This window comes from Poecilia mexicana, unplaced genomic scaffold (assembly GCF_051168715.1).
Source record: "Poecilia mexicana isolate PSO_F unplaced genomic scaffold, ASM5116871v1 scaffold_16, whole genome shotgun sequence".
In the NCBI taxonomy this organism is placed as follows: domain Eukaryota; kingdom Metazoa; phylum Chordata; class Actinopteri; order Cyprinodontiformes; family Poeciliidae; genus Poecilia; species Poecilia mexicana.
The window spans coordinates 20,526,049-20,537,730 of NW_028263385.1; the positions used below are offsets into that span (position 1 = coordinate 20,526,049).

An 11,682-nucleotide genomic window follows, 5' to 3' on the forward strand; every position below is an offset into this window, starting at 1 on the left:
TTGTACATTATTCATTTTTTTATTATAATAACTTTTACATTACAAAAACCAACACAAATGCTGCCAAAACTGGTCCAGTGGTGCTAAAAATGCCTCCGGTTCTGTCCACTTCATTTGAGCTTTTCGTGTTACAGTTCCATCATTTCCTCCTCCACGGTCTTCTCACCGGTTTCAACATACCGCTCTTGCACTCCGAGAGTTCTAAGGGGTCAGACGTCAAGGGAAAGCACAACAAAGTCCCACGAATGTTCAGCGCATGTTATTATTACATAATATTTTTGACATAACCGATACTTCTGGTGAGGTATGACCTAACGGCCAGAGCATGCTAAACTTTAATGTGTTTAGTTTGACTCTGAACCCAGATGAGTCACCGCAGTGGCCGAGAAAGGATACGAGCTGAACTGGAAGTCTGCCCCCACAGCCGCTGACATCATCGCCTGCAGATTCCTCTCCTCCAGGTCTCCGAAGCAATACCCGTTGGCCTTGTCCACCGCCCGTAAGACCTGAATCATGCTGTCCTTGTCCTGAGGAAAGGAAAAGCAGTAGCATGTGATCTGGGGACTTCCCCGAAAGAAATTCAGAGAAACTATCTCCTGACAAAACATGAGCATAAAAATACTCTCACTGAAACCCTTGTCATACTTTGTATGAGGACGTTTCTATTTGTTGTTTCGGCGTCTGCAGATTTTTTTTTTTTTTTTTTTTTTTTTTAGAGAGATTTTGGTGTCTTTTCGAGAACACAGTGATCAGGCTTCCTCAGTCTAAGTCTCAAGTTTGGCTTTGTGAGATAAATTAAGATACATAGGAAGCAACAAGAAGTTGGACTTCTGATAAAAAGAAGATGTTTTGCTCCGTTCTCACCTATTGTCAAAGATTAGACTTGCTTTAAACTCGCAACATGAGGAGTAAAAGTGTAAAAAAAAATAAAATAAATCACTTGTAGTAATAATAGGTAAAATAAACATTTACAGTCCTGGAACAAATGCTAAGATTCTGTATCAGAAGAAAACAACCAAACGATACTTTGTTAATAAGTCCTGTCAGGGAAAATGGCAGCAGAAAGCATCATGAATTTCCAACACTCCCGTCTCTTTACACATCACTGCTACCAGTCTTTAGCTTCAAAGGCTACAGGTTTATCACTGACCTATCTGGACATGCACAGTGAGTGAGTTTGAATTTCTCTGGAGGAGTGGATCATTTCATACATTATATAAAAGTACTTTTTGACTTTATTTGTTTCAACGTGAAGGAGCTCATTAATATTAAGTTACCATGAAGCTAATACTTTACAGCAAAACTGAAGACTTTAAACCGCTGGCAAAAGTTGCCTGGTAAGACGTCCTTAAAATTTACTCAGGATTCCTACTGAAGCATAACACTTTAAAGCTGATGGGAGCCACAAATGAAAGTAAAAAAAAAAAAAAAAAGTTTAATTTTAGTATATAATAATTAGAGCATTTTAACTGCTATGAAATACAAAAAGCAAAACCTTTTATTTATCTTTAAAATTATTTTTAATGATTATATTATCCACAGCGTTAAGTTTTAAATGGTATTCCTTATTTTAATCTTTTTGCAATAAAATCTCTTAGAACTGTGCGATATATCTAATAACAATCCTCATCACAATACCAGTGAGTGCAATATCACAACTGCGAAAAGACGGCTTGGATGAAATATCGAGTAGGATGTTATCAACTTAAGGGTCGTCCCTTCGTGCTCCAGTTAGACGGAGGCTAACTCCTTCTATTGTATGTTCGCAGCAGCTGAGACATTAGAGCTCACAGAGTTTTTTTGCCACATTTGTGAAACGACTGAAAGCTGCAGCGGTACCTGCACATTGAGAGGCACGAAGGACACGAGGCCGTAGTCTTGGATAACTTCCGCTAACTTTTCGTTAAGATGGCGAAACTTTTTAAAGAAGGGGTCTGCAGCCAAGTGATCGAGAAGATAGGTCAGGTCCATGACCTCCGTGTAGAAGTCAAGGTTGAACGCTGTAGAGCAAAAAGCGGAGAGTAAAGCCATTTGACAGAAGTCCTTCTTGCTTCTCGAGTTATAATGCGAGTAACACTTTGCATACCTAGTTTTCCATACTGTTCAATCAAGTCCATCTTGGAGAGGATGTTGACGTGAGGAAGCTCCACGTGCAGCATGGTGGAGAGAGACGTGCACAGCACCGAGATGAACTTGGCCGGGTCGGCGCAGTAATGAGAGTCTACAAGGTGCACTGCTGTGAGCTGAGCATTAAAAAAAACAAAAAACAAAAACAAAAACAAAAAACAGTGTGACGGAATGAGAATCAGTTCATATTTAGTCTCACAAACTGGAAAAATAAATTTCTCTGTGATTATATTTACAGTTGCTTTGTGTTTCTACAAGCTTCCAAATATAGAGACTGATATTTTTTGTCCATTCTTTCTCAAGTAACTACACTTTACCACCAGTCTTTTGCATCTTATATGTATATATATATACATATATATACATATATATGTATATATATATATATTTTAACACGGACTGAGCTGTAGTGAACTCCATTGGCTTTGACCAGCTTCCAAGTCCCTACCAAAACAAAAGCATCACCATGTCTTACCATGGGGTGTGTTTTGTCCCATGATGTGTAATGTTAGAGTTCCAGCACACACATTATTTTGAATGAAGTTCTTTACTTGCGTTTTATGGCAACCCTCTGTGGCCTTCACAGAACAGCTGGGCTTAAATACCGATATGAAAGTATGTAGATGTAGACCCTGTTTACTAAAGAGCTGACTACTTCTGCACTGGGTTTTTCTCAGGAGTATTGGAGTGAAATGGGGATAGGTCTGCGGCGCGATACTGTATTTTCAAAGTGTGGCAAAAAGAATGGGATCGTTATTTATTATTGGTAAATAATCTTACTCTGAAATTCCACTTGGCCAGCTGTGAGAATATATTCTTCACTGAACTCTGGTGGGTGTAAAGCTCCACCTGTCCAGGACAGTCAAACAAGAAGTAGCAGTCACTGCATTGTGTCAGCTTGCTCTCCAGCCAGTCCAGGTTGGCCTCCACGTACTCCATGCAGTAAAGAAGTCCACCATTAGGCCCGAGTTTCAGGTTTTCCATAACATCGTCCAGGGTGACCAGCTCCGAGACGTCCACTGCACAGGAATAAGGAATCCCTTCGTTGGCCGGGTCCATGTTCACCACCACCACCTTGCGTCCCAGGCTGGTCAGGAACTCTTGCATCCCCTGGCAGTAGGTGGTTTTACCTGAACCTGGTGGGCCGATGACCACCTGACCGAAGCGCAGGGAGGGTTTGAGTCCAGGCTGAGCGGACATGGTGTCAAGGTGTTACGAACTGGGTGTGCAGAAGCTCACGGTAACTAGGACCAGTCAGTCAGAGGGAGCAGATGTGGCAGCATCAGGCTGTGTGGCTACCGAGCAGCTACTACTGTTTGTTGCTTCTGGTAACAATAAAAAAAAGGCACAAAACCCCCCCGCTAACAACTAAACTACAAATAATAACAGTAATAATAATGAAAAGTCCTGGATCTTCCTTCGATAAATAAGTTGAGTAAATAACCTAACCGTGGAAGGTTTACGAAAAACCTCCAATTAAACGTTACCTAAATAATTTACTGAAATTTAAGACGATCTTAAAATCTACACCTAAACAATAAATATATACCACATAGCATCACATAAGTATTAAGCATGCGAACTTCAGCTGCTAGCAATCACGCTAAAGCTATGAATGACATCCGGGTTATTCGGGTTGCTTTTCAAAATAAAAGCCGCTATTTCTTAATTCACACCATTCCCACGCACATTTCATTTTAAAATGTAACACTTTACAATACTAATTATTTAAACGTTTGATTTTCAAATCCTATTCTTGTTTTAATTAGATAAACAAAAAGTTCATTAAGAACTCACAGCAGGCGTTTCAAAAGTGCGCTGTATTTAGTAAATTTAGAAATAAAAAAAACACGCAAATTATATTGATGGTGAAGAATTTGACAGTATAAAGAGAAGAGGAATGTAATCTTTAAAGTTAAGGTACTCTGTTGAATAGTAAACTTTATGCAATTCCCCCTACACCTGGACTCTGTCCAGGGAGGAAGAGCCTATAAATGGATATCATTTTTAAGTCTTGTCAAAAAGTCTCAGATTTCTGACAGCTCTCTCTCTCTCTGCGCAGTGATTTTCTTCCTGGGAGGTGAAACTGTACCCCAGGTTGTATTTTGTTTTTCTCTATTTTGTTTGCCGCTAGCAGGTTTTCTCAAAGCCTGCCCTTTATTATCTCTGACCATGTTTTTTAAATTCCTGCTGAAAAAAGAGAAATGGAAAAAAACCAAAAAAACAAAAAACATTCCTACATCATAATGCTGCCACTATCATATTTATAAGTGGGCCTAATGAGCTCTGGGGGTTTGTTTTCGTGCACACAGTTATTAGAATGTAGACCAAAATCTAAAATGTTAGTGTCAGCTGAGGCAAGGACCTTCTGGGACATGTTTACTTTGGATTATGACAAACTGCAGATAATGGCTTCCTTCTTGTTATTCTTTAGTAAATGGCGGTTTCATAGTTTTAGTGGTGCAATTTAATATACTAAATGAATGTTACTTTGTGGAGCAACAGAATCATTGTGAGGCACACAAGAGGAAATATGGACACAAAATTAAAAAATGTTGCTTTTTTTATTATAAAAATCTAATAAATAAATCAGAGCTATACATTTTACAGATGGAGCAAGATGTCATCTTTTTGATCCGATGCTGCCACCTGGCTGCCAGCCTCTGTACTTCATGCTGGTGTTGGGTTGTCGCCTCCATAAGGTGTCGCCTTCGTCTATATCTTTGGGTTTGTCGTAAACCGTACCGATGAGATAATCTGTCCTGGCCTTCTTCACAGGGTGCAACACCAACTTTTCTCCATGATATCTGCAGTAAAAGAAAACCAGAATTCGGTTTCTTCCACTATTAGATGGTCCTTGAATTAAAACTTGTCCGTTTATTGATTCTCTTTCAAGTATTCACACTCACCCAAAGCCTCTTTTGCAGTGTGGATGTTGGCCCTCATTCTCCAGAGCTTCAGGAATCCCAACCTGGCTGCTTCCCAGCCCTTCGCCGTCCCTCCAGCCCTGCTGCTCCATCACTCGTCGACCAAAGCCCTAATCGCATAAAAGAAATGTGAGTAATGTTCACACACAGGAGAACAGGAACATACGAGCTAAATAAGCCTGCTTACTTTAGTAAACCTCTCAAAGCTGCCAATCGACTGATTGTGCCCTGATCCGTCTTCAACACCGTCCCTCAGCCTCTTCTCGTAGCGCATTTTTATGTAGTCACGAGCATCCATGTCGCCTCCATCTATGAGAGGAACGGTTGGCATTATTCCCATCAGGATAAAAGGAATGCTGTTTAATTCATTATTTAGTCAAGATGACGATTACAGGTGATAGAAACGGCTCAGATACCTTTGTCGTAGTAAACGCTCATGTCGACGTCCCAGTCGTCTGCCGTTTGCTCATCAAAATCTACAAAAAGAGCAGATCCACGTTATTTTACAGGGAAGGTAGACATTAAATGCGTTGTTTTTTTTCCAGCTATTTTTGTGAGAGCAAAATGCGTTCATGTGCATCTCATCAAAGTAAACTTTTTCCAAAGAAAAAAAGCATAAAATACACATTTAACTTTTTTTTGCTATATAATTACAGTAACAAAAAAAATACTAGATCCACTGAACGACTTTTTTCACTCAAGACATTTTCCTGCTAAAAAGTCTGCCGTGGAACAGAATGTGGAGAAATTCAAGAATTAAAACTTTCACAAGGCACTGTATCTTTGAAAATCATCTGGAAAAAATTGAATTATATTTGCCATTTTCCTGTCTTACCTCCCTCCTCCTCCTGCCAGTACTGAGCATCGGTGTAGAAAACCAGACCAGAACCTCCCTTCTCCCACTTTAGCTCGATCTCTTCCTCATAAAGCCTCTCTTTGCTTCGCTCCTGGCTGGTCACGTCATCATGCAGGGCCTCGTGGCGTTCCCACTCTTCACAGCGGTCGTCATCCTGCAACCAGGCATTTTATAAACCCAAATGAAAAGATGATCATGTACCTTAACAAAAAGATTGGTTTTTAAATACTCTTAATAAAACATACATCATCTGCATTTGACTGTGTGTCCTCCCATTCTCCTTCGTCTTCTTCTTCGTTCTGCGTGTCGTCGGCCTCCGTTGCGTGTACATCATCAGCCAGCGGTCTCGATTTTGAAGACGGGGCCTTCAGAGAGCCTGGCCCTGATATCTCGTGTCCGGCAGCTGTTAACACCGTCTCCTCTGTGGCAGGAAGGGTGCACGTGTTGTGGTAGTGGAAAGGCACGTTTCCGTAGCGACGGCTGGAGCTGGTCTTCGGGAAAGTGAGGCCCAGCTTCCGGATGAGGCGTGGAGGGAGGCGACAGGACTGGATGAGTTGGAGGAAGACTTTGATGGGCGTGCCCACGTTGCCGTTCTGCATCAGAGCAGGCGGGTTCAGCTCAGGCAGCCTGCTGAGGTCAGCTTCAGTGAAGAGCTCGGTGAAGGAGACATGGTGGCGCTGCTCATACTTGGTTTTATAAGGGAAGGAACCTTCACCTGAAATGACAAACACAACGTTGGGCAGACTTTATCTACATATCTTTTTTTTCCAACATCCGAGGCTCCATTTCAAAACATTTATGCTTTTGTCAGCCTTAAACTTTTTTGTTGCCATTTTTCTGTAATGTTGGGAACTTGAGTACAAAACTTTAACAAAGACGAGTTTGATCATCTGCATGGGTTCCCTTCATTACTTGTTTGAGTAATAAAAGGCAATTTCATTGTTGCTCTGTTTTGTTTTTTTGTATCAGGACAAACTTAGATCAGGTACTATTGTAAACCCTTAAGAGTTGTGTAAACATATTCACCTAATAAAGACTATTTACATCCCAGTTTGTGATCTGTGATTGCTTTATATTGTTTGTAAAAAAAAAAAAAACATTATTAAAAAAATGAATTCCATAAGTCAGCAATGTCAATGCCGTGCCATAAAGAACCACAGATTCGGTTAAGAGATCCTGGTCCAAGAAGGTTAGGAGAAGGAGAAAAAAGCAGTGAAAAGGTTCTCCTTTAAAAAAAAAGCATTAAAGTGCATTTATCTAGGATTATATCAGCAAATGAAATACCAAATCGTCCAATACAACAAACAATAAGTACTATTTTGATATTTAAATTAAACATGTAATCTAGATGAGATCTTATCAACTAGAGAGCCCTTTGTATTTCACAAATTCTAACATATTATTATTGTTGTTAATATGTTCCTTTAGATGTAGAAAAAAAGGACATTTTCTTTCTCCCATACAGATCCAGATTTGGGGAGTGATACATGGATTTAAAAGCAGCGTAGGAGCCCTGAGTCACGTACTACAATGCAAGAGATGAGATCATAGAGTAATCAATTTACTGCTTTATGAATTTAATGCCCATTTCCTGTATTAAGAAAATGAGCAATACTCCACTTCAACAATGTAATCTAATTACTAGCTCCTATATCTATTATATTGCATCACTCACTAACCTTTGTCATGCGAGACTCTTATTCTCCTGATAACACAGCGTCTGGCCAGCCAGTTTCCCTTCGAGTTGACCCAGTGGTTCCCCGCATACATCCTGATGAACCTCTCAGCATGTTCAGCATGGACTGAAACGATACAACAGCACGACCTCACCGCCGCCGTCTTCGACACGCAGCCGCTCTGCGTTGATTCGTGGGGTTCTGGGGACACGGAGCTAGCTTTCTCTCCGTCTTGGTCCACCGCAGGTTCGGACCCTTCGGGCTCTCTTAGAACTTCCGGTCGATGTCGGTAGTGAAAACAGTGAAAGCCGCCGCTCTCTATAAACTGGCTGAAATAATTTCTCAGGTCCGCCGAGTGGAAGGGTACGGGAATGTTGCTGATAGCTAGATACACAAGACGTTCCGCTTCGCAGTCCGCCATGACTGTTTACGTTCTCGAACGAATTAGGAAACGTCACTTCCGTTACTGTGGCGGCTCTGCCACTGCCTACGCCACCTACTGAGACAATTCTGCTACTGCAAGAAACAAACCGACCTTTATGGCAAGTCATTGTGACATATAGTGAAACCGAAAATGATGTATGTTTTTCAAAAATGCTCTCCAATAAAAAAAAATTAAAAAAGAAGTGTGTCAGCAGTTTGTAAAAGCACATATCGCTGCGGTTATGTTTGCAAGTTTGTGGAGTATGTTTCTGCCAGCTTTGGACATCAAAGTTGAACTTGAGCAGTTGAAGTTCAGTCAACTTGGATCAAAACTATCTGGGATCACCAAGTTTTATGTCTTGTCGCGTCTTAAGATTTGGACTTTGACTGAACAACTCTAAAGCATGAAATGTTTTGATCTTAACCTTTAGCTCTATGTTTCATGTTTCACTGGTCTACAGAAAGATGCAACTCCTTTCATGTATTGTTCAAGCGCTAACAGACTGGGAGAAACCCGAATTTCCCACTGAGAGACAAGAAAGGTTATTTCTATTCTATTCTATTCTATTCTATTCTATTCTATTCTATTCTATTTAGCTCTACCCATCTTCCCATCAACTCTGATTGGCTTTTCTGTATGTATCCCCACAAATTGATGCTGCTACCACTGCATGTCTTTAATGGGATGGTGCCTTCACAGTGATATGTAGTGTTAGGTTTCTGCCATATACAGCTTTTTAAATGTACAACAGAAATTTCAGATTTGTCCCAATTTTTGTCATGGTTTTATCGTGGTTTTTAACATGTTTGCAATGTTTCCTACATGGCCTGTGGCTACTTTAAGCTGGACTTCCTATGATTTACTTTCAACAAAAACTTTCTTCTCGCTGCTCAATAAAGGCCAGGCTTGCAGAAAGCAAAACTAATATTTGTCCTGTCAACACATTCCCTCACCTGTGCTGTAGATCTCTGCTGCTCCTCCACATTTACAATAGACCTCTTGGCTACTTGTGAGGTTGACTGGTTGTACTGGATTTCATTTAGAAGTATTAGATCAAATGTTGTTTGGTACAAATGAACAACCCTTTTTTCAAATTTTTATTTATATTTAACTTTTTTTTTAAGCCACATATACTTTGCCTTGCTCTTTTCATAGTAGGTGTGGCTTTGTGTCAGTATATCACATAAAATCCCAAGTAAAATATATTGAAGTTTGTGGTTGTAATGTGACAAAGCACAGGATCTCTTACCACTTTTTGTGATATCAATGACTGCATAGCTGGTACAAGTGGAATTATTGTGCTAAAATATCAAAATATGTTGAAAATTAAATTGATAAATCTCTGAAAGCAAACTTTTTTTTTTCTTTAGAAACATTTATAAAAGCTGAAATCTCTATTTAGGCTAGGACTTTAAACTCCTTGCTTTTTTTTTAACCATCTTGTTGCAGAGGTTTTGCAGATCTGCTCCGGGTTGTTGTCCTGCTGTTTGACCCATTTTTAGTCAAGATTCAGCTGGTGGACATGATGTAACACCACCGATTCAGTCGTACCTCAGCACAGACGAGTTCACGGTCAGCACGATGGCTGCGAGGTGCCCTGGTCACCTGACTGTGAAACAAGTACATTCATTCCCCACCTGCGCGACAGGCTGCAGGAGGTGTTCATGATGAACTGATGAACTGAGTTTGATTTCCTCTAAATGCGTTTCTGTGCACTTTAGTCTCACTGCGGGATTGTCGGGGTTTTTTTTGTTTTTTTTAGAGCAAAGAGACTTTCTCCTGGAGACGCATCCAGACTAAGCTAAGTTTAATCAGCCTGTGATGTAATGAACTTTTCAGATTTGGTTTTATTTGGAGTAAATAACTTGTCTCTCAATATTTAATTCTTTATTTAGTTTTATCCTCTCCATAGTTTAGTTGTGCAAATCATGGTCTGATCTCGGGGTGAACTTCCATTTCTGTGAAGATTGGTTTTAAGATGTCTTCCTTTCATATAATGTCTGCCGTAATCAAAAAACAGAGGTCCAATTTAAGCATTTTAACCTATTTGGAAAATCTCCAATTGATACAAACTCATATGGGAAATCATGATGTCTTTTCTTCTTGTACAAACTTCTACATTTCTTCTTCAAAGAGGTCTTCACGCTCACTGATGATCGCTTATTGAGTGCCTGGAACTGCCAGCGTGTGGAAACTACTTACGCATATTGAACTTTGTTTTTTACACAAAGCTAATATTCAGATAAGCTTCACGCTAAAGATCGGACACTGAGCTCCGCTTACTGCAATAGTCAAATATAGTTTTGGAAAGGCTCATAGAATTATCTGGTTAATAGCGATGTTTTCAATCTTTCACAGGTGTTTTTCCCCTACTGTTTCACATTAAAGAAATGTGGTCAGCCAAAGTTCACTAACCCAGAGGCTAACTCCAGCTGTGGCCTTCAACTCAGACTTTATCATTATATTTTGTTAGTAATGGGCAGTAAAACTAAACTCAGTAGTCTGAACCCTGACATCATTTACCCCAGATTATTCAGCCGAAGTCATGGTCATTCTGGTTATGAGAGGATCCTACTAATAAGAAATACGTTTTGTTATTCGTGTTTCTATAATTTCACCTTAACGACCAGTGAAAAAGTTTAAACTCCTCCTGATATTCTTCTTCTAAATGAAAAGTAAATTTTTTTATATTTTTATTTTAATCCTAAACCAAAGTGGTTTTGTAATCTTACGTTTAATTAACATCTAGACAAAGCAAAAATTATCTAAAAGAATAACCTGGACATTGAAATATTATTGATATTGATATTTAAGTTTTTTGTTGACCACATTGAACATTTCTAGCATGCACTGATTCCTTAAGTATAAAAGTATAATAAATATGACACACAAGGTTTCCAGAGACAAAATTTTATTGGTGAAAAAAATTAATGGATAAAAGCTTTAAAATCTTAATAACTTCTGTACTTCTTAAAACAATGTTTATCATTACTTTTGCCAATAAAGGAATGTAAACTCCATAAATTTAAGAATAAACGTGTTTATGAGACCTGTGTAGTCATTGCATTTGCTACATTTTAAATCAAATTATAAATGGCTAATGATATTTTGCCTTATTTTTGGTTGCATGCTAAACAATCTTTTCTTCTGACAAGGTTTTTTTTTTTTAAGCAACATGTCGAAGCCACAGCTTTCCCGTTTTCCTAGTTATACAGAATTCATGTCTGTCCATTTTAAACATGAAGCTTTGTGTAAAAGTCTTCATAACGAAGTATCTTGGCAGAAAAGGAGCTTTCAAAAGCTCGAATTGCATCAGATTTTTAAGTAATTCCAAATTGTCTAGCTTTCTAACTTTTTTCTTTATTTCTATGAATATTGTTTCCTGTATTTAATCATAAATTCCAAGTTTTCTCATATAACATGGTGTTTACAAACTTAGGAACTGATTCCAGCCTATCTACTTCTCTCTGTCTGCTTTCTGCCCAACCTACTCCTCATTGCTCATTATTCCTTCTGGTGTTCAGTAAACACTGCAGTGCTATCTGTAGTACACTTCGTCTCAGATTAGGTCTACTGTACATTCTCAGTTGTTATCTCACTTTACCAGGATATAGGACAGCCTTCTGAGTTTTGGACTTACTCACTAAGATTTTGTACTCGTGTATGTATTTA

General features: G+C 39.2%; 2 protein-coding genes across 2 annotated transcripts in view; both read right to left on the reverse strand.

The window, feature by feature from the left end:
- gpn2 (GPN-loop GTPase 2) overlaps nucleotides 1-3,748 on the reverse strand; it is a 3,756-nt gene extending 8 nt beyond the window's left edge. Inside the window, exons 1-5 of the mRNA XM_015010520.2 lie at nucleotides 2,908-3,748; nucleotides 2,087-2,243; nucleotides 1,840-2,000; nucleotides 397-527; nucleotides 1-201 (exon numbers count right to left, since the gene is read on the reverse strand). The exon at nucleotides 1-201 is cut by the window's left edge and continues 8 nt beyond it. Coding sequence (XP_014866006.1) covers nucleotides 129-201; nucleotides 397-527; nucleotides 1,840-2,000; nucleotides 2,087-2,243; nucleotides 2,908-3,327 — 942 coding nt within the window. The 5' untranslated portion in view covers nucleotides 3,328-3,748 and the 3' untranslated portion in view covers nucleotides 1-128. The remainder of the gene's footprint in view (nucleotides 202-396; nucleotides 528-1,839; nucleotides 2,001-2,086; nucleotides 2,244-2,907) is intronic.
- A 924-nt stretch (nucleotides 3,749-4,672) lies between these two features.
- On the reverse strand, nucleotides 4,673-8,173 carry gpatch3 (G patch domain containing 3). The gene is made up of 7 exons (XM_015010521.2): nucleotides 7,590-8,173; nucleotides 6,156-6,625; nucleotides 5,890-6,064; nucleotides 5,471-5,530; nucleotides 5,242-5,363; nucleotides 5,037-5,164; nucleotides 4,673-4,934 (listed from the first exon to the last, which is right to left on the reverse strand). The coding sequence occupies exons 1-7, from the start codon at nucleotides 8,005-8,007 to the stop codon at nucleotides 4,751-4,753; spliced, it is 1,557 nt and encodes a 518-aa protein (XP_014866007.2). The 5' UTR covers nucleotides 8,008-8,173; the 3' UTR covers nucleotides 4,673-4,750.
- Between the last annotated feature and the right edge of the window lie 3,509 nt (nucleotides 8,174-11,682).

Bases quoted from the DNA above. Each gene is read 5' to 3' on its own strand.
- gpatch3 (XM_015010521.2), bottom strand. From the start codon at position 8,007: ATGGCGGACTGCGAAGCGGAACGTCTTGTGTATCTAGCTATCAGCAAC. The intron at 6,626-7,589 runs GTTAGTGAGTGA...TTGTCATTTCAG, and splicing joins AAGAGTCTCGCATGACAAAG to GTGAAGGTTCCTTCCCTTAT. The intron at 5,531-5,889 runs GTAAGACAGGAA...CTCTTTTTGTAG, and splicing joins CTGGCAGGAGGAGGAGGGAG to ATTTTGATGAGCAAACGGCA.